Genomic DNA, 19,385 nt, shown 5'->3' on the forward strand with positions numbered 1-19,385 from the left:
CCTCTCCCCCCACCTCACAACAGGCCCCGGTGTGTGATGTTCCCCACCCTGTATCCAAGTGTTCTCATTGTTCAATTCCCAACTATGAGTGAGAACATGTGGTGTTTGGTTTTCTGTCCTTGCGATAGTTAGCTCAGAATGATGGTTTGCAGCTTCATCCATGTCCCTACAAAGCACGTGAACTCATCCTTTTTTATGGATGCATAGTATTCCATGGTGTATATGTGCCACATTTTTTTAATCCAGTCTATCATTGATGGACATTTGGGTTGGTTCCAAGTCTTTGCTATTGTGAATAGTGCTGCAATAAACAAACGTTTGCATGCGTCTTTATAGAAGCATGATTTATAATCCTTTGGGTATATACCCAGTAATGGGATGGCTGGATCAAATGGTAATTCTAGTTCTAGATCCTTGAGGAATCGCCACACTGTCTTCCACAATGGTTGAACTAGTTTACAGCCCCACCAACAGTGTAGAAGTGTTCCTATTTTTCCACATCCTCTCCAGCATCTGTTGTTTCCTGACTTTTTAATGATCGCCATTCTAACTGGTGTGAGATGGTATTTCATTGCGGTTTTGATTTGCATTTCACTGATGGCCAATGATGATGAGCATTTTTCACGTGTCTGTTGGCTGCATAAATGTCTTCTTTTGAGAAGTGTCTGTTCATATCCTTTGCTCACTTTTTGTTGGGGTTGTTTGATTTTTTTCTTGTAAATTTATTTAAGTTCTTTGTAGATTCTGGATATTAGCCCTTTGTCAGATGGGTAGATTGCAAAACTTTTCTCCCATTCTGTAGGTTGCCTGTCCATTCTGATAGTAGTTTCTTTTGCTGTGCAGAAGTTCTTTAGTTTAAATAGACCCCATTTGTCTATTTTGGCTTTTGTTGCCATTGCTTTTGGTGTTTTAGTCATGAAGTCCTTGCCCATGTCTATGTCCCGAATGGTATTGCCTAGGTTTTCTTCTAGGGTTTTTATGGTTTTAGGTCTAACATTTAAGTCTTTAATCCATCTTGAATTAATTTTTGTATAAGGTGTAAGGAAGGGATCCAGTTTCAGCTTTCTACATATGGCTAGCCAGTTTTCCCAGCACCATTTATTAAATATGGAATCCTTTCCCCATTTCTTGTTTTTGTCAGGTTTGTCAAAGATCAGATGGTTGTAGATGTGTGGTATTATTTCGGAGGGCTCTGTTCTGTTCCATTGATCTATATCTCTGTTTTGGTACCAGTACCATGCTGTTTTGGTTACTGTAGCCTTGTAGTATAGTTTGAAGTCAGGTAGCATGATGCCTCCAGCTTTGTTCTTTTGGCTTAGGATTATCTTGGCTATGCGGGCTCTTTTTTGGTTCCATATGGAATTTAAAGTAGTTTTTTCCAATTCTGTGAAGAAAGTCATTGGTAACTTGATGGGGATGGCATTGGATCTATAAATTACCTTGGGCAGTATGGCCATTTTCACGATATTGATTCTTCCTATCCATGAGCATGGAATGTTCTTCCATTTGTTTGTGTCCTCTTTTATTTCATTGAACAGTGGTTTGTGGTTCTCCTTGAAGAGGTCCTTCAAATCCCTTGTAAGTTGGATTCCTAGGTATTTTATTCTCTTTGAAGCAATTGTGAATAGGAGTTCACTCATGATTTGGCTCACTGTCTCTTACTGGTGTATGGGAAGACTTGTGATTTTTGCACATTGATTTTGTATCCTGAGGCTTTGCTGAAGTTGCTTATCAGCTTAAGGAGATTTGGGGCTGAGACGATGGGGTTTTCTTAATATACAATCATATCATCTGCAAACAGGGACAATTTGACCTCCTCTTTTCCTAATTGAATACCCTTTATTTCTTTCTCCTGCCTGACTGCACTGGCCAGAACTTCCAACACGATGCTGAATACAAGTGGTGAGAGAGGGCATCCCTGTCTTGTGCCAGTTTCCAAAGGAAATGCTTCCAGTTTTTGCCCTTTCAGTATGATATTGGCTGTGGGTTTGTCATAAATAGCTCTTATGATTTTGAGATACGTCCCATCAATACTTAGTTTATTGAGTTTTTAGCATGAAGAGCTGTTGAATTTTGTGGAAGGCCTTTTCTGCATCTGTTGAGAAAATCATGTGGTTTTTGTCATTGGTTCTGTTTATATGGTGGATTATGTTTATTGATTTGCATATGTTGAACCAACCTTGCATTCCAGGGATGAAACCAACTTGATCATGGTGGATAAGCTTTTTGATGTGCTGCTGGATTCAGTTTGCCAGTATTTTATTGAGGATTTTTGCATTGCTGTTCATCGGGGATATTGGTCTAAAATTCTCTTTTTTTGTTGTGTCTCTGCCAGGCTTTGATATCAGAATGATGTTGGCCTCATAAAATGAGTTAGGGAGGATTCCCTCTTTTTCTATTGGTTGGAGTAGTTTCAGAAGGAATAATACCAGCTCTTTGTACCTCTGGTAGAATTCGGCTGTGACTCCATCTGGTCCTGAACTTTTTTTGGTTGGTAGGCTATTAATTATTGCCTCAATTTCAGAGCCTGTTATTGGTCTATTCAGGGATTCAACTTCTTCCTGGTTTAGTCTTGGGAGGGTGTATGTGTCCAGGAATTTATCCATTTCTTCTAGATTTTCTAGTTTATTTGCATAGAGGTGTTTGTTTTTTGTTGTTGTCGTTTGTTTTATTGAAACGGAGTCTCACTCTGTCGCCCAGGCTGGAGTGCAGTGGCACGATCTCAGCTCACTGCAAGCTCCGCCTCTGGGTTCACACCATTCTCCTGCCTCAGCCTCCTGAGTAGCTGGGACTACAGGCACCTGCCACCATGCCCGGGCAATTTTTTTTTATTTTTTTTTTTGCATTATTAGCAGAGACAGGGTTTCACCATGTTAGCCAGGATGGTCTTGATCTCCTGACCTCATGATCCACCTGCCTCAGCCTCCCAAAGTGCTGGGATTACAGGTGTGAGACACCACACCTGGCCACATAAGAGTTGTTTATGGTATTCTCTGATGGTAGTTTGTATTTCTGTGGGATCAGTGGTGATATCCCCTTTATCATTTTTTATTGCATCTATTTGATTCTTCTCTCTTTTCTTCTTTATTAGTCTTGCTAGTGGTCTATCAATTTTGTTGATCTTTTCAAAAAACCAGCTCCTGGATTCATTGATTTTTTGAAGGGCTTTTTGTGTCTCTATCTCCTTCAGTTCTGCTCTGATCTTAGTTATTTCTTGTCTTCTGCTAACTTTAGAATGTGTTTGCTTTTGCTTCTCTAGTTCTTTTAATTGTGATGTTAGGGTGTCAATTTTAGATCTTTCCTGCTTTCTCTTGTGGGCATTTAGTGCTATAAATTTCCCTCTACACACTACTTGAAATGTGTCCCAGAGATTCTGGTATGTTGTGTCATTGTTCTCATTGGTTTCAAAGAACATCTTTATTTCTGCCTTCATTTTGTTATGTACCCAGTAGTCATTCAGGAGCAGGTTGTTCAGTTTCCATGTAGTTGAGTGGTTTTGAGTGAGTTTCTAAATCCTGAGTTCTAGTTTGATTGCACTGTAGTCTGAGACACAGTTTGTTATAATTTCTATTATTTTACATTTGCTGAGGAGTGCTTTACTTCCAACTATGTGGTCAGTTTTGCAATAAATGCTATGTGGTGCTGAGAAGAATGTTGTTGGGAGCAAGCCTCCCAAAATCTGGCCATAAACTGGCCCCAAAACTGGCCATAAACAAAATCTCTGCAGCACTATAACATCTTCTTAATGGCCCTAACGCCCAAGCTGGAAGGTTGTGGGTTTATGGGAATGAGGGCAAGGAACACCTGGCCCACCCAGGGTGGAAAACCACTTAAAGGCATTCTTAAGCCACAAACAATTAGCATGAGCAAACTGTGTCTCAAGGGTGTGTTCCTGCTACAGTTAATTCAGCCCATCCCTTCGTTTCCCATAAGGGATACTTTTAGTTAATTTAATATCTATAGAAACAATGTTAATGACTGGTTTGCTGTTAATAAATATGTGGGTAAATCTCTGTTCGGGGCTCTCAGCTCTGAAGGCTGTGAGACCCCTGATTCCCCACTTCACACCTCTACATTCCTGTGTGTGTATCTTTAATTCCTCTAGTGCCACTGGGTTAGGGTCTCCCCAACCGAGCTGGTCTCAGCAAATGTATATTCTGTTGATTTGGGGTGGAGAGTTCTGTAGATAGACATCTACAGACCTATCTGTAGATAGGTCTGCTTGGTGCAGAGCTGAGTTAAATTCCTGGATATCCTTGTTAGCATTCTCTAATTGATCTGTCTAATGTTGACAGTGGGGTGTTAAAGTCTCCCATTATTATTGTGTGGGAATCTAAGTGTCTTTGTAGGTCTCTAAGGACTTGCTTTATGAATCTGGGTACTCCTATATTGGGTACATATATATTTAGGATAGTTAGCTCTTCTTGTTGAATTGATCCCTTTACCGTTATGTAATGGCCTTGTCTCTTTTGATCTTTGTTGGTTTAAAGTCTGTTTTATCAGAGACTAGATTGCAATCCCTGCTTTTTTTTGTTTTGTTTTGTTTTCCACTTGCTTGGTAGATTTTCCTCCATCCCTTTATTTTGAGCCTGTGTGTGTCTCTGCATGTGAGATGGGTCTCCTGAATGCAGCACACTGATGGATCTTGACTCTTTATCCAATGTGCCAGTCTGTGTCTTTTAATTGGAGCATTTAGCCCATTTACATTTAAGGTTAATATTGTTACACATGAATTTGATCCTGTCATTATGATGTTAGCTTGTTATTTTGCTCATTAGTTGATGCAGTTTCTTTCTAGCATCAATGGTCTTTACAATTTGCCATGTTTTTACAATGGCTGGTACTGGTTGTTCCTTTCCATGTTTAATGCTTCTTTCAGGAGCTCTTGTAAAGCAGGCCTGGTGGTGACAAAATCTCTCAGCATTTGCTTGTCTGTAAAGGATTTTATTTATCCTTCACTTACGAAGCTTAGTTTGGCTGGATATGAAATTCTGAGTTGAAAATTCTTTTCTTTAAGAATGTTGAATATTGGCCCCCACTCTCTTCTGGCTTGTAGAGTTTCTCCTGAGAGATCTGCTGTTAGTCTGATGGGCTTCCCTTTGTGGGTAACCTGACCTTTCTCTCTGGCTGCCCTTAACATTTTTTCCTTCATTTCAACTTTGGTGAATCTGACAATTATGTGTCTTGGAGTTGCTCTTCTCGAGGAGTATCTTTGTGGTGTTCTCTGTATTTCCTGAATTTGAATGTTGGCCTGCCTTGCTAGGTTGGGGAAGTTCTCCTGGATAATATCCTGAAGAGTGATTTCCAACTTGGTTCCATTCTCCCCATCACTTTCAGGTACACCAATCAGACACAGATTTGGTCTTTTCATATAGTCCCATATTTCTTGGAGGCTTTGTTAATTTCTTTTTACTCTTTTTTCTCTAAACTTCTCTTCTCACTTCATTTCATTCACTTGATCTTCAATCACTGATACCCTTTCTTCCACTTGATCAAATCGGCTACTGAAGCTTGTGCATGTGTCACGTAGTTCTCGTGCCATGGTTTTCAGCTCCATGAGGTCACTTAAGGTCTTCTCTATGCTGTTTATTCTAATTAGTCATTCGTCTAATCTTTTTTCAAGGTTTTTAGCTTCTTTGCAATGGGTTCGAACATTCTCCTTTAGCTCAGAGAAGTTTGTTATTACCAATTGTCCGAAGCCGCCTTCTCTCAACTCGTCAAAGTCATTCTCCATCCAGCTTTGTTCCATTCCTGGCAAGGAGCTGTGTTCCTTTGGAGGAGAAGAGGCACTCCGATTTTTAGAATTGTTAGCTTTTCTGCTCTAGTTTCTCCCCATCTTTGTGGTTTTTATCTACCTTTGGGCTTTGATGATGGTGATATACAGATGGGGTTTTGGTGTGGATGTCCTTTCTGTTTGTTAGTTTTCCTTCTAATAGTCAGGACCCTCAGCTGCAGGTCCATTGGAGTTTGCTGGAGGTCCACTCCAGGCCCTGTTTGCCTGGGTATCACCAGCAGAGGCTGCAGAACAGCAAATATTGCTGCACAGAAAATGTTGCTGCCTGCTCCTTCCTTTGGAAGCTTCATCTCAGAGGGGCACCTGGCTGTATGAGGTATCAGTTGGCCCCTACTGGGAGGTGTCTCCCAGTTAGGTTACTCGGGGGTCAGGGATCCACTTGAGGAGGCAGTCTGTCTGTTCTCAGATCTCAAACTCCATGCTGGGAGAACCACTACCCTCTTCAAAGCTGTCAGACAGGGACGTTTAAGTCTGCAGAAGTTTCTGCTGCCTTTTGTTCAGTTATGCCCTGCCTCCAGAGGTAGAGTCTACAGAGGCAGGTAGGCCTCCTTGAGCTGCGGAGGGCTCCACCCAGTTCGAGCTTCCTGGCTGCTTTGTTTACCTACTCAAGCCTCAACAATGGCAGACACCACTCCCCCAGCCTCACTGCCACCTTGCAGTTTGATCTCAGACTGCTGTGCTAGCAGTGAGTGAGGCTCTGTGGGTGTGGGACCTTCCGAGCCAGGTGCGGGATATTATCTCCTGGTGTGCCATTTGCTAAGACCATTGGAAAAGGGCAGTATTAGGGTGGGAGTGTCCCGATTTTCCAGGTACCGTCTGTCATGGTTTCCCTTGGCTAGGAAAGGGAATTCCCTGACCCCTTGCACTACCTGGGTGAGGCAATGCCCTGCCCTGCTTTGGCTCACACTTCGTGGGCTGCACCCACTGTCTGACAAGCCCCAGTTAGATGAACCCGGTACCTCAGTTGGGAATGCAGAAATCACCCATCTACTGCATCGCTCATGCTGGGAGCTGTAGACTGGAGCTGTTCCTATTTGGCCATCTTGGAATCCCACCTTTAATTAGGTTTAATTATAAAGATGTTCAGATTATCTCACAAAATAAAACTCGACTCTGTGCTATCACAAGAGGCATAAACAAAGTGATTTAAAATGGCTTAAATACCATGTATTGAAATCTAAAGCAAAACAAAGGAATAACAGGCATATGCAAACAAGAAAACAGGAATCACCATCCTCACACCAGGTAAGTTAGAATTCAGGGCCAAAGGCATGAAATAGGACAAGGAAGTACACTTTACAGCACTAAAGGAGACAATTCACAATGAAGATATAACAGATATCAATAACTATGCACCCAATAAGAAAATGCATGTGTCATAAAGCAGAAACTAGGAGGTGCAAAGAGAAATCTGAGCATGCCAATAACAGCAGTTTTAACTCACCACTCTCAGTCCATAACAAATCAAAAAAACAAAAGGAAGGCTGTAGAAGACCTAACCAAAATAATCATAAGGAAGTTTTTATGAATATGAATATATGTCATACTCTGTAATCCAATATTAGAGAATATGCTTTCTTTTGAAGCATACATGGAACATTCATGCAAATATCCCTTATATGTAAAGAACTCTTAAAAATTGAGAAAAATAAGTCTGAAAGTACCATAAGCAAATATTCAAAGACTATGAAAGAAAAGACATGCAAAAATCTTGAAATATATGAAAAAGTACTCACTTTCACTCCATTATTCCTTACCTATTAGATCAGCAAAAATCCAAAAGCTAGACAGCACACTGTTGACAAAAATGTGGGAGAAACCGGCACTGTCACTGCTGGCCCAACTGACAGAGGAGAATTTGACAATATACACTATTTGAGCAATAAATACACTAAAAGCCCAGACTCTACCACCACACACTATATCCATGTAACATGACTGCACTCATACCCCTAAATCTAGAAAAATAAAATAATAATAATAAAGGCAATGGATGGAAACATAGTAACTGTGTTTGAATCTATGAGATCATAATAATATTTTTAAGACAAATAATCCTATTTAAAAGTGGGTAAAAGGCATGAATAGACATTTCTCAAAAGAAAATATATGGATAGTCAACAAACCTATGAAAAAATACTCAACATCACTATTCATGAGGGAAATGCAAATTAAAACCACAATGAGGCCAGGCCCAGTGGCTCATGCCTGTGATCCTGGCACTTTGGGAGGCCGAGGCAGGTGGATCAACTGAGGTCAGGAGTTTGAGACCAGCCTGACTAACATGGTGAAACCCTGTCTCTACTAAAAAATACAAAAATTAGCCAGGCATGGTGGCAGGTGCCTGTAATCTCAGCTACTTGGGAGACTGAGGCAAGAGAATCGCTTGAACTCAGGAGGCAGAGGTTGTGGTGAGCCGAGATCACACCACTGCACTGCAGCCTAGGCGACAGAGTCTTGCTCTGTCAGAGCAAGACTCTGTCTCAAAAAAGAAAAAAAAAGAAAAGAAAACCCACAATGAAATACCACCTTACTCCTGCGAGAATCGCCATTATGGATAAGTGAAAAAACAATAGATGTTGACATGGATGTGGGGAAATGAGAACACTTAGATGCTGCTGATGGGAATGTAAATTAGTACCTCTATGGAAAGCAGTACAGAGATTCTTTAAAGAGCTAAAAGTAGATCTGCCATTTGATCCATCAGTCCCACTACTGGGTATCTACCCAAAGGAGAATAAGTCATTATATGAAAAAGACACTTGTGCATGTATGTTTAGAGCAGCACAGTTCACAATTGCAAGGATGTGGAACCAACCTAAGTGTCCATCAACTAATGAGTGGACAAAGAAAATGTGGTATACATACACCATGAAATACTATTCAGCCATTAAAATCAATTAAATAATGTCTTTTGCAGCAACTTGGATGGAGCTGGAGGACTTTATTCTAAGTGAAGTAACACAGGAGTGGAAAAACCAAAAACGATATGTTCTCACTTATAAGTGGGAGCTAAGCTATGAGTATGCAAAGGCATACAGAGTGATACAATGGACTTCAGAGACTCAGAAAGCGGAGGCTGGGAGGGGGCTAGAGATAAAAACAACACACTAGGTACAATGTACACTAACTCACACAGGTGCACTGAAATCTCAGAATTCACCTCTATATAGTTCATTCATGTAACAAAAACTACTTGGACCCCAAAATCTATTGAAATAAACACAAATAATAACATTTTTTTAAAAACTCATTAGTCACTTACAGAAAATATTAAGAAACCAGCTATATTTTGATAACCAGTAAGTAAAAGGAGGGAGGAGCAAGCATTCATCCTGCTTTTTGTATGCAATGTATATCAGGGTAACTAAATATTAAGAAGGGGAGTCTCTTTATAAAACTATTGCAGCCAGTAAATGAAGAATAGAATTTATCACCATTTTGAAACCTTTATTAAAATAAATCCTGGCAATGATCATAAATGACTGCTAATATCACAAAAAGCGAGGCAACCAGACATTATATGCCTTCTGATGGAAGTACACAACCACCACCTAGGAAGTATTCTTGCCAAAAAAAAAAATCAAATTTGAATCTGTTTAAACCCTTGGATCTAAATACCAGTTTACAGGAAATACAGATGACAGAGAAACAAGTACAATGATACCATAATGACGTAATTGACAACATACAGATTCTGGAAAACTCCTCAGTGAAAATGACCTCATCTTAAATCCAGTTGTGATGTATGACATTAACTGAATTCAGATTCAAACAAGCTGTTCTTAAAAATTTTGAGACAATATATGAAGTAGGAACTTCATATATGGTTGGTTCCATTCATATATTTGAGACAATATATGAAGTAGCAAGTTATTAACCTGAGCCTCTGTGGCTCTGTAGTAAACTGGGGATAGCAACAACAATATTTCATTGAGTTGTGCTGAGGCTGAAATGATATCATCCACCCAAGGTCCTTAGCAGCATGCCTGGCCCCTAGGCTCTTTATAGCTATTGGCTGTCAATTACTGATCTGGAGGCAGCTGCAAGGAGTGAGGAGAAAGAACAGCAAACCCGCCTCCCACCAGGAGGAACTTGGGCTATATGCAAATAAGCAGACTCCATCTGAAAGGGCTGCAGGGAGGTGGGATCCTCTGGAGAAAGCCAGGTTTCTTATTTATTTATTTAGTAGAGATGAGGTCTCACTGTCTTGCCCAGGCTGGTCTCCAACTCCTGGCTTCTAGTGATCCATCCACTTCAGACCTCCAGAAGTGCTGGGATTACAGGTGGGAGTCACTGCACCTAGCCCCAGCAGCTTCTTGACATGGGGCCAACAGATGGCCAGCCCCAGCCATGAGGCATCTCCCTCAGGTAGGGCTTTTTCCTAGTATTACATTCTCAGTTGTACTGGCCTTGGCCAGCTCTCTGGCTACCTACATTGGACCCCTTCAGATAACAGTTCTTGTTCCTGCCTGAATTGGCTGGCCAGCCTGAGTGGACCCTGACATTTGTAACTGACCTGTATGCCTTACTGCACTTGTGGTCAAACTACAGATAACAGCAACAGCATGGAGTATAAGGAGTCTGTGATCGCTGTCCTGTCTTCCAGGAAGGTAAGCCCTGTGGGTCTGGTCAGCCTGGAGTAACTGCTAGAAAGAAGTTACATGAAAACATGTAAGCAAGACCCAGAGCTTGCTCCTCAGGGAGACCATGACTCATTTCCTCCCAGATCTCATCTTTGTCCCAAGACATGCAGAATATTAGTACATGCCAACCACTAGTAACACCTATACTTGAGATCCGACCCCTACAAGAAAAAAACAGGTTCTCAGTGGATTGTGAGCAAAACGAAATCACAATCAAAATTCAGTGATAACAGAGCTGTATTAGTCAACTTCCACGCTGCTATAAAGAACTGCCTGAGACTGGGTAATTTATAAAGGAAAGAGGTTTAATTGACTCACAGTTCCACATGGCTGGGGAGGCCTCAGGAAACTCACATTCATGGCAGAAGGGGCAGCAAACATGTCCTTCATCACATAGTGGCAAGAGAAAGAAGTGCAGAGCGAAATGGGGAAAAATCACTTATAAAACCATCAGATTTCATGAGAACTCACTCACTATCACAAGATCACCATAGGGGTAACCGCCCCCATGATTCAGGTACCTCCCACCAGGTCCCTCCCATAACACATGGGGATTGTGGGAACTACAATTCAAGATGAGATTTGGGTGGGGACACAACCAAACCATATTAAGGTCCCAAAAGGCAAAGTTGCCTATATCCTGTTCAATAAGGACAAAAGAGTGATCATGTATTAGGAAACTTCAACCTTGAGCTACAGTCTTTTGAATGTTGTCAGGAGGAGAATGGGTGGAGGAAGGCGAGGAAAGAATATAAAGACCCTCCAGCTCTCCCCTCTTTCTCAAGTACAAAGTGTGATCAGTTCTGTTCCTGAACCAGGAAGCAAATGAGAGAAATCAGGTAAGTTTCAGCCCTCTGGGAACTCTTTCCTGTCTTTTCATCCATAATCATCCTTGTGGTATTTGGATTTCAGACACCTCTGTCTTCCTAGCACAGGGATCCTGAGAGACATATCAAAGTAGATGCATAGGGACCAGCAGACTGAGATGCCACTGGTATGAGCAAGAGGCCATGGCTCCTGGGGTTGTGGACATGCCTGAAGAGCCATCCATGTCTGAACGACCACAAGGAACAATGAAAAGAAGACATCCGCCCAGAACAAGGGGCTTGAGACCTTGGCCCCAATCTCCCTGACAGCCTGTGTCTCGGTGACTTCCCTTCCTTTTCTCCTCCATGCTTTTGGTGTAACCAGGAAGAAGCCAGAAGAATCCAAAACACATTCCTTTTTTGGCAGTTTAATAAATTTATTAACTTATCAGGCCATTCCATCCCAAAATACAATTTGACCAGCTTTAAGAGATGTACATAACAGCACAAGAAAAAGAAAATAACAGAAAATGGGGAAGTGAAAGCAAAGCCAAATAAAATGAAGCCAGGGATTGGTCCACAAATTGCAAAACAAAAGGGCCTGTTCAGGTTTTAGAATTGGATATTAAATCCCTGAGGCTCCTGGTGGACAAAATTTCATCCATTTTACTTTCACAGTCCCCAAGAGGAAATTAAAATCAATCACAAATGTCTCATTTCCATAAGAAATTAGTTGGTTGAGAAAAGTCCTGCGAGATGACACCTGTGCTTCCTGTTTCTCTAGGACACACCAGCCAGGTTTAGCACAAGCTCCTGCCCCTACTACTGATGCTGGTGCTCCAGCCTAGCTGGACTTACCTCTCCATCTGTTTCTGGAAACTTCAGGAACAGGGTTGGGTTGGTGACCTCCATACACGGTCATGAACAAGCCCTTTCCTCTCAAGTGCTGTCCACAGAGGGATTCTCTCCTGCTCTGGCCCCCTGGGTGAAGTCTGCAGTGGAGGATTGCAAAGTGTCTCACCACCACTTCCTGCTGCTCCCCAGTGCCTATAAATATGTGGAAGCTTCTCTGTGGTCCATGAATCCCCACAAAGCACTGAAGCCAAGTGTGTTCTATGTGGAAGAAGAAGACTCCTTTCTCCTCTGTTCCACATTTGTCACCTGCCACTAAGTTAGGGCTCCGTGAGCCCCAGTGATTTGAGATTCTAGTGATTACAGCTCTGCCAGCCTTGGCCTGTGGCTCCTCTCCTGCTTGGGCTCCGACACATCCGTAATGCTGCTCCAGGACCAGCTTAGAGAGTGACTCTTGTTTTCCTAATCCCCCATCCTGTGGCCCTCACCCTCAAGGTGGCACAATTATGGGATATTTTTCTACAATGAAAATGTGGGGGGAAAAAAAAAGTGACTTTAGAAGTAAGTATCATGTAATGGCAGGCATGATCAGAAGCATCTTTACACACAGAAAGAATCACCAACAGTGCCCTGATTAGAAAATCAATGTCTATGTGAATCCCTAGTCGACTATAGCATGTTTAGGTATAATTATCTAATTGGATTCTTCTTTTTACTCATCTAATGCTCTTGACTTAACCAAGTGGCTCTTAAAACAAAGAAGCTCTCAGCTTTGAGGAGTGGGGGAACCAAACACACACCGAAAAGAACTGGGACCTCTCAAACTCTCTGTCTCTTTCTCCAAGCAGCATAAAATGGGGTTACTGGGGTGCAGGTTCCTGTAGGGTTCCTAACAGAGACCAGGTGAGAGATGCAGCACACGGAGGTGAGGAGAAAGGTCACCCGCTCAGCTGCAGCATGGGGTGGGGGAAGCAACAATAAGGTAAGGAAGGAACGTGCCTTTGCCCCCCAAAAACAGGCATTTATTTGGAGGTAAGTGCAGGCTTGCTGAAAGTCAGAGGGAGGGCAAAATGATGCTAAAGACATGGTAGTAGTAATACTGATGCTGGGAGTGTGAAGAAATAGCCAGGAGCTGTGGGGCAAAAGGCTCCAGTGTCTACCATCCCAGGCCTCCAGGCCCATTTCAAATCCCTCCTCTCCTGCAAAGCCTTCCCTGAGCTCCTGCTGCGTGGAGCACTAACCCCTTGTAGCAGACTGGGGCAGGGGCTTGAGATTGGTGTTTGCTATTAACAGGTGGGGGAGCTGAGGGATGCCCAAATGGAGGATGGGATCAAAACTGAGGTCAGGGGAGCTTTGGGAGGCTGAGCTGGGAGGATCAAGATCAGCCTGGGCAACACAAGACCCCCATCTCTCCAAAAAAAAAAAAAGAGAAAAAAATGAGGTAAGGGAATATTTTGAATGATTAATTTTGACTTTAGATATTGACTCCATTCAGAAAGAGACCTCTCAGGCAGCTGGGTAACCCCAGCCCAACTGGAAATGCTCTTAGAAGGAAGAAAGTATTGGCAGAACTGAGTCCAGGATGAGTCTGAATGGGTAGGTCTCTCCAGGCATGTGCAGGGGAGGCTGGGTGGGAGCCACTGAGTGTGTACATCAATGCATGTGCTGGATGGGTAGGCCAAGAGCCCCACGATGGGTGATGGTAGACACGGGGGCTTTGAGAGGCCCAGGAGTCACCCAAGCACAGCTGGTTGGCAGACAGCTGGGCTCCTAAGAGGAGAGGCCACAGCAGGAGACAGATCTGGAAGTCATTAGCATCTACATAGAAGAAAAGAGAGAAAGAAAGGAAAAGAAAGGGAAACAGAGTGAATGAATAAGCAAACCCAGGACAGAACTCTGGAGTACAAAGACCCAGAATAGCCTGGGTGAGGCAAGTTCACCTGCAACGCCCACACCCACTCCAGACATCACTGCCTTCATTACTTCAAAACTGCACCCCTGTCCCCAAAGGGTGTTACTCCCCTTCAGAAAGTGACTCAATTCTTTTCTGCAGCCCGAAAGCAGACAGCTACCCCACCGGGGGCCCCAGAACAAGATGAGGCAGGAAGGACTAGCCAGAGCTCCTGACTATACTATTTAGCATGGAGGGAGCCTAGCTGCTTTACACTGCTTCTGGGAGGTGGCCACAGGGGACAATAAGGCCGAGGCAGCCATGACCATTAGTTCAGCTGCTGAGGTCAAGGCCTAAGAAAAAACCGAGTATCTGAAAAAGTCTTGGCCCCTCCTTTCCCTGCCCCTACCTTTGGGTCTGCTGCCTCCTGGGAGTCTGGGGAATGGAAGGCCTAAGGTCTTTTAAGTACCTTTTGATCACTTCAGAGGAGCCAATGCCCTTCTTGGGGTGGAGGGTGAAGAAATCAAGGGGAGGCAGCCATCTGGGGAGACAATCCTTCCTTTAGTAGCTCACATGATGTAACACACTCCCAGGGCAGCATTTGCTGGTTTGGTTTTCCATAACCAGGGTCTGACCTGTGGCCAGGAAGGCTGAGAAACTGTCCACCCATTCTACAGACTCCCAAGAGCAGACTCACACTAGCAAAGCTCAGGGTGGGTAAAACCAGATGTCAGTTTATGTGAGCAGTACAGACCTACTGGAGGGCCAGGCCTGGAACACTGCGGCCCCCCGAAAGAGTGCTTCTTCCAAAGGAAGTCGGGTAAGACAAGGAGGAAGGGACCACCTGAGCCATTTTCTCTCCTGGCCCACACCAGCCTTGCTTTCATGACTGAACCTCAACTAAGATTCATGAGACAAGAATGGCAGATAATAAACATCAAAACTCTTCCCTAAAGACATGAGACACTAACACACTACCAAGTCCAGGGGAAAGGGTAACCAAGTGGAGAGGATTATCACCTCACATCCACACAGAGCTCAGCCTGGCTTCCACAGTGAGCGCTCCAGAAAACTTGGGGCTACAATGAAGAATTCAGGGGTCAGTTACAAGGAAGACAGGATCCAAAAAATGATGGTGGGGGGTGGGAGTAGGGAGTGGTCTAGATCTCCTTTGAGGGCCATCTTCCTCTCCATTCAGCACTATCAAGTAGCTCTGTCCTAGGCCCAATACTTGAATCTGAAATTCTTCCTTTCTCATTAGTTTAACTACTCTGCATACACAGATCTCTAGTCCTAGCCTCTCCCCTAGCTTCTAGCCGACATCCAAATGCATAGCATCACCATGATTTCCCTTACGCACCTCAAGTTCTAGACATCCAAAACTAAACTTCTCATCTTCTGCCCTCCTGCTCTATCAGCCTCTCCTCCTTGTGCTCCCAATTCTGAATAAGGACATGCTCCACCCTGTCACCAAAGGCATTCTAGCTTTCCTCTGATGTCCTCCCATCTGCCTCTGAGACCTCTCCCATTCATTCCCTCCTCCTTAGTGTCACCACTGCTCTAGTTCAGACCCTAGCCTTTAGCTGAAATATCACAACAGTGTCCCAACAGGCCATCCTAATTGCAGCATATCCAAGTTCCATTCAGCTGTCAGATTTCAACCATGCACATCTGAACACTGCCCCAGGCCTGGTGTTGACACTCCATTTATATGTGAGGTACTCAGTGACCTTGCCCCAGCACCCCTCTAATATCAGCTCCCTGTTTCCAACCTCCCATCATACACCCCCACCCTGAATCCATGCTATTCCATACAACAGTGCCTTTCCCTGGAACTCCTTCCCTCTCCCTCACCTCAGGATCCTTCCTCTCAGCTCACATTATTAGACAATATCACTGTATTACTGCAGTTACTGACATCTGCTAACTTCTACCCAGGGTTCATCCCATGACCCCTGCCTTGCAGAGAGAACATGGGCCAGGAAAGGTAAACTGGGAGGGAGTTGACGGTGATCCTAGTGGGGCTGGTTCTTGGGAAGGGAGGTTCTGAAGCAGGGGAAGGGGTTAAGAAGGGATCTCACTCTGTGGGAGTAGCAAATCTCTCCACCGGCTTCCTCGTGTGTTAATAAAAGCTCCGTTCTTCAAGGCTGCTTCACATCCACTATCTGATAGATACTTCCCCAGTCCATGAAACAAGCAGGTTATGAACACATCCCAGTGTCATAAGAGGATGGCAGGAGGGGGATTTTCCTTTAAAGTCCTGTGGAAACTGAAGTCCTTGGTCAACAGTTTTAAACCCTTCTAAGGAGAAACTCTGGAGGCCAAAGTGCTGCAAATGCCAAAACCATCCTGTGTGAACCTTTCTTACTTAGCCTGTCCATGTGGGAGGCGAGTGTGAAGGGCCAACATACAGAAAGCCCTGGGCAGGCCTGGGACAGGATGGCTCAGGGTAAAATTGTGCCAAGAACCTGGAACGCAGAACAGTGGTCAAGGCCCTCTCAGTAGATGACCATACATACCAGCACCTTCCACCTCAGTCCTGGCATGGGGACCAAGAACAAAGCTTCTGCTTGCCAAAAGGAAAGGCCAGACAGGCAAAAATATAGGGACCCCAGGCTTCTGTTAGGGTTAACCTATGATCAGCCAAGCGTGGCAAGAAGAGGACTGACCCCTGAGAAAAAAGAGAACTCTTAGATCCCATTTCCTTAGCCAAAGCAGTATCTTATTGGAAGAAAAATTACTTAGGCCACATATTTTTCCCAATCTCAACCCACCTATATCTCTCACCCATATTATTGAGAAGATGGAAACTCGCATCAAGTATTTTGATAGTAGCTCATCCTTGCTCAAATCATTTCACCAATTCTGAATATCCCAAGTCCTTTAATCCTTAGGGATTCTCAATTTCCATATTTGTTTAAAAAATTCAAAATGTAGAAATTTTATAACAGGAAGTGTGTCTACAAAGTGCATTGAGATTCTGGCCCCTAAGCTACCTAACATGAATGGGAATTCATTATAGCAATAAGAGCACGACAGACTCAAGACAGACAGATCTGTTGAATCCTGCCTCTCCCACTTACAGATGTGTGACCAGTGCAAGTTACTTAATTTCCCAAGCCTCTAGGAAATGGGGAGAAAGTTAGTAGTTATCTCCTGGGGCTGTTGTGAAGATTAAATGAGATGATGTATACAAAGTTCTTGGCACAGAGCTTGCCAAAGAGCAACAGCTCAATAATCACCAGCCATTGCTGCTATTAATGATTCTGTAATGATGTCACTGTTCTTCCTACTCTGTGCTGAGCTCACAGTGGCCTGCTCTAGGCCAACTCCTCTCTCACCAGAATCTCAACATTCTCCCGAGGATATGCCCCCACTAAGAAAGTACGAGAACCACTGCTGATGGGCTGGATTACACATGGACAGTGTGAAGGCACAGTGAGAACTTAGAATCACTGCTCAGGACCACTGATTTAACTCTAACCTCCTAAGTTGCCAGTTTGGCTCAAATACTGACATAGTTCTTACATGACAGCAAATACAAGGACAGTCTGAGGATTCCGTGTGGGTCTTTACAGAAGAAAAACAAATTACACTTAAGCAAAGTGCCTTCAAATCTGGATCCTTGGTATTTGTAATTCACTTCCAAATTACCTGGTTTATACCTAGATAACTTCCCTGGGTACACACCAAGCTTAAAAATTGGAAAGTTTCTCTCTAGCATACATCTTATGATATAAGATATACACACTGAGTCCTCTTTTGTTGTTGGGAAAACTGTCCCCTACGATGCCTTCCCTCCTGCATGGGTTCTCCGGTGAGCACTGAAGTGGGAACTGTTGTTGAAGTCTTTGCCACACTCTGTGCACTTGTAGGGTTTCTCCCCTGTGTGGATTCTCTGGTGAATAATAAGACTGGAGCTCTGGTTAAAGCATTTCCCACACTCTCTGCACTTATACGGCTTCTCTCCCGTATGAATCCTCTGGTGAGTAATGAGGTTAGAACGGTCACGGAAGAATTTTCCACACTCAAGGCATTTGTAGGGCTTCTCTCCTGTGTGTACTCTCTGGTGTGTAATGAGCTTGGAGCGCTCACTGAAGCACTTCCCACAGTCCACACATTTATACGGCTTCTCTCCAGTGTGGGTGCGCTGGTGGTTGGCCAGGGTGGAGCTCTTACTGAAGCTTTTCCCACATTCGGCACATTCATATGGTTTCTCTCCTGTATGGATTCTTTGGTGACTAATGAGGGCAGAGCTCTTAGAGAAGCTTCTTCCACATTCAGAACACTGATAAAGTTTCTCCCCTGAGTTTGTGCTGTGTGGTCCAGGAGAATTCAAGTCCTTACTGATACTTTGAGGTTGTTCAGGAGACGTCTCCTCTGTAGAATTCCTCCAGTGAGCACTAAAAGATGGGCTTTGGGCAAAGTCTCCCCCGGGCTCACTACACTGGTCAGGATTTCCTCCCAAGTGGATTCTCTGATGTTTCAGAAGGTTTGAGCTCTGGTTGAAGCTTTTCCAACATTCTCCACATTTATAGGGCTTTTCCCCCGTGTGGATTCTCTGGTGAGTGATGAGATTAGAGTGATCGCTAAAGCTTTTCCCACATTCAAGGCATTTATAGGGCTTCTCTCCAGTGTGGATTCTCTGATGGGTATTGAGGTTAGAGCGGTCACTAAAGTTTTTTCCACATTCAAGGCATTTGTAGGGCTTCTCACCTGTGTGGATTCGCTGGTGGGCGATGAAGTGGGAGCTCCGACTGAAGCTCTTCATGCATGTGTCACACTTGTAGGATTTCTCCACAAGGTACAGGCCTTGATGGTCAATAAGTTTTTCTAAGTCCTCTTCAGAAGAACTTTCTTGCCACCGTTCCTGTGAGGGATTTCCCCACTGCCCTTCATCTTCATTTTCATTTTCACTGTCTTCTCCCCAGTCAAGAGGCTGGCAAACAGCTTCTGTAGGACATTTTGATAAGGCTCCAGGCAAATCCTCAAAAATGTCCTGCTCTGAAATCTGGTCTTCATCCTCATGCCTCATTTCAAAACCTGAAAAAATGGACAGAAATGCAGTTTTTCTTCACTCATTAGTTAGCATATGTGTGTGTGGGTGTGTGTCTGTATCGTACATCTGTGAATTTGGCTAACATGAATTTGATTCTTATATCTTATATCTCACATCTTATAAATGTGACTAACATGAAATTGATCAAGTTTTGGTACATACAAATGTTTCTGTCCTGCAGAGCTGAGGAATGGACTCTGGGACATGGTGACCTCACCAAGTGAGCCATGGGGCTCAGCCCAGCAGCCATAGCCAACCTGTTTCCCTGGAAAACTCCTCTATCTTAGTACTCAATCATGAACACCTCCTCTTTCTAGTACATTCCATATATCCTGTG

The 19,385-nt window shown here is 43.6% G+C and overlaps 1 protein-coding gene across 13 annotated transcripts in view; it reads right to left on the reverse strand.

The window, feature by feature from the left end:
* Positions 1 to 11,662: 11,662 nt before the first annotated feature.
* Positions 11,663 to 19,385, reverse strand: part of ZSCAN20 (zinc finger and SCAN domain containing 20) — a 29,301-nt gene continuing 21,578 nt past the window's right edge. For all 13 annotated transcript variants that reach the window (XM_077964251.1, XM_077964245.1, XM_077964240.1 and 10 more), the window contains one exon: positions 11,663 to 19,032. In XM_077964251.1, the coding sequence (XP_077820377.1) occupies positions 17,774 to 19,032 (1,259 nt within the window). In that variant the 3' untranslated portion in view covers positions 11,663 to 17,773. The remainder of the gene's footprint in view (positions 19,033 to 19,385) is intronic.

The sequence above is a fragment of the Macaca mulatta genome, chromosome 1 (assembly GCF_049350105.2).
Source record: "Macaca mulatta isolate MMU2019108-1 chromosome 1, T2T-MMU8v2.0, whole genome shotgun sequence".
Classification (NCBI taxonomy): domain Eukaryota; kingdom Metazoa; phylum Chordata; class Mammalia; order Primates; family Cercopithecidae; genus Macaca; species Macaca mulatta.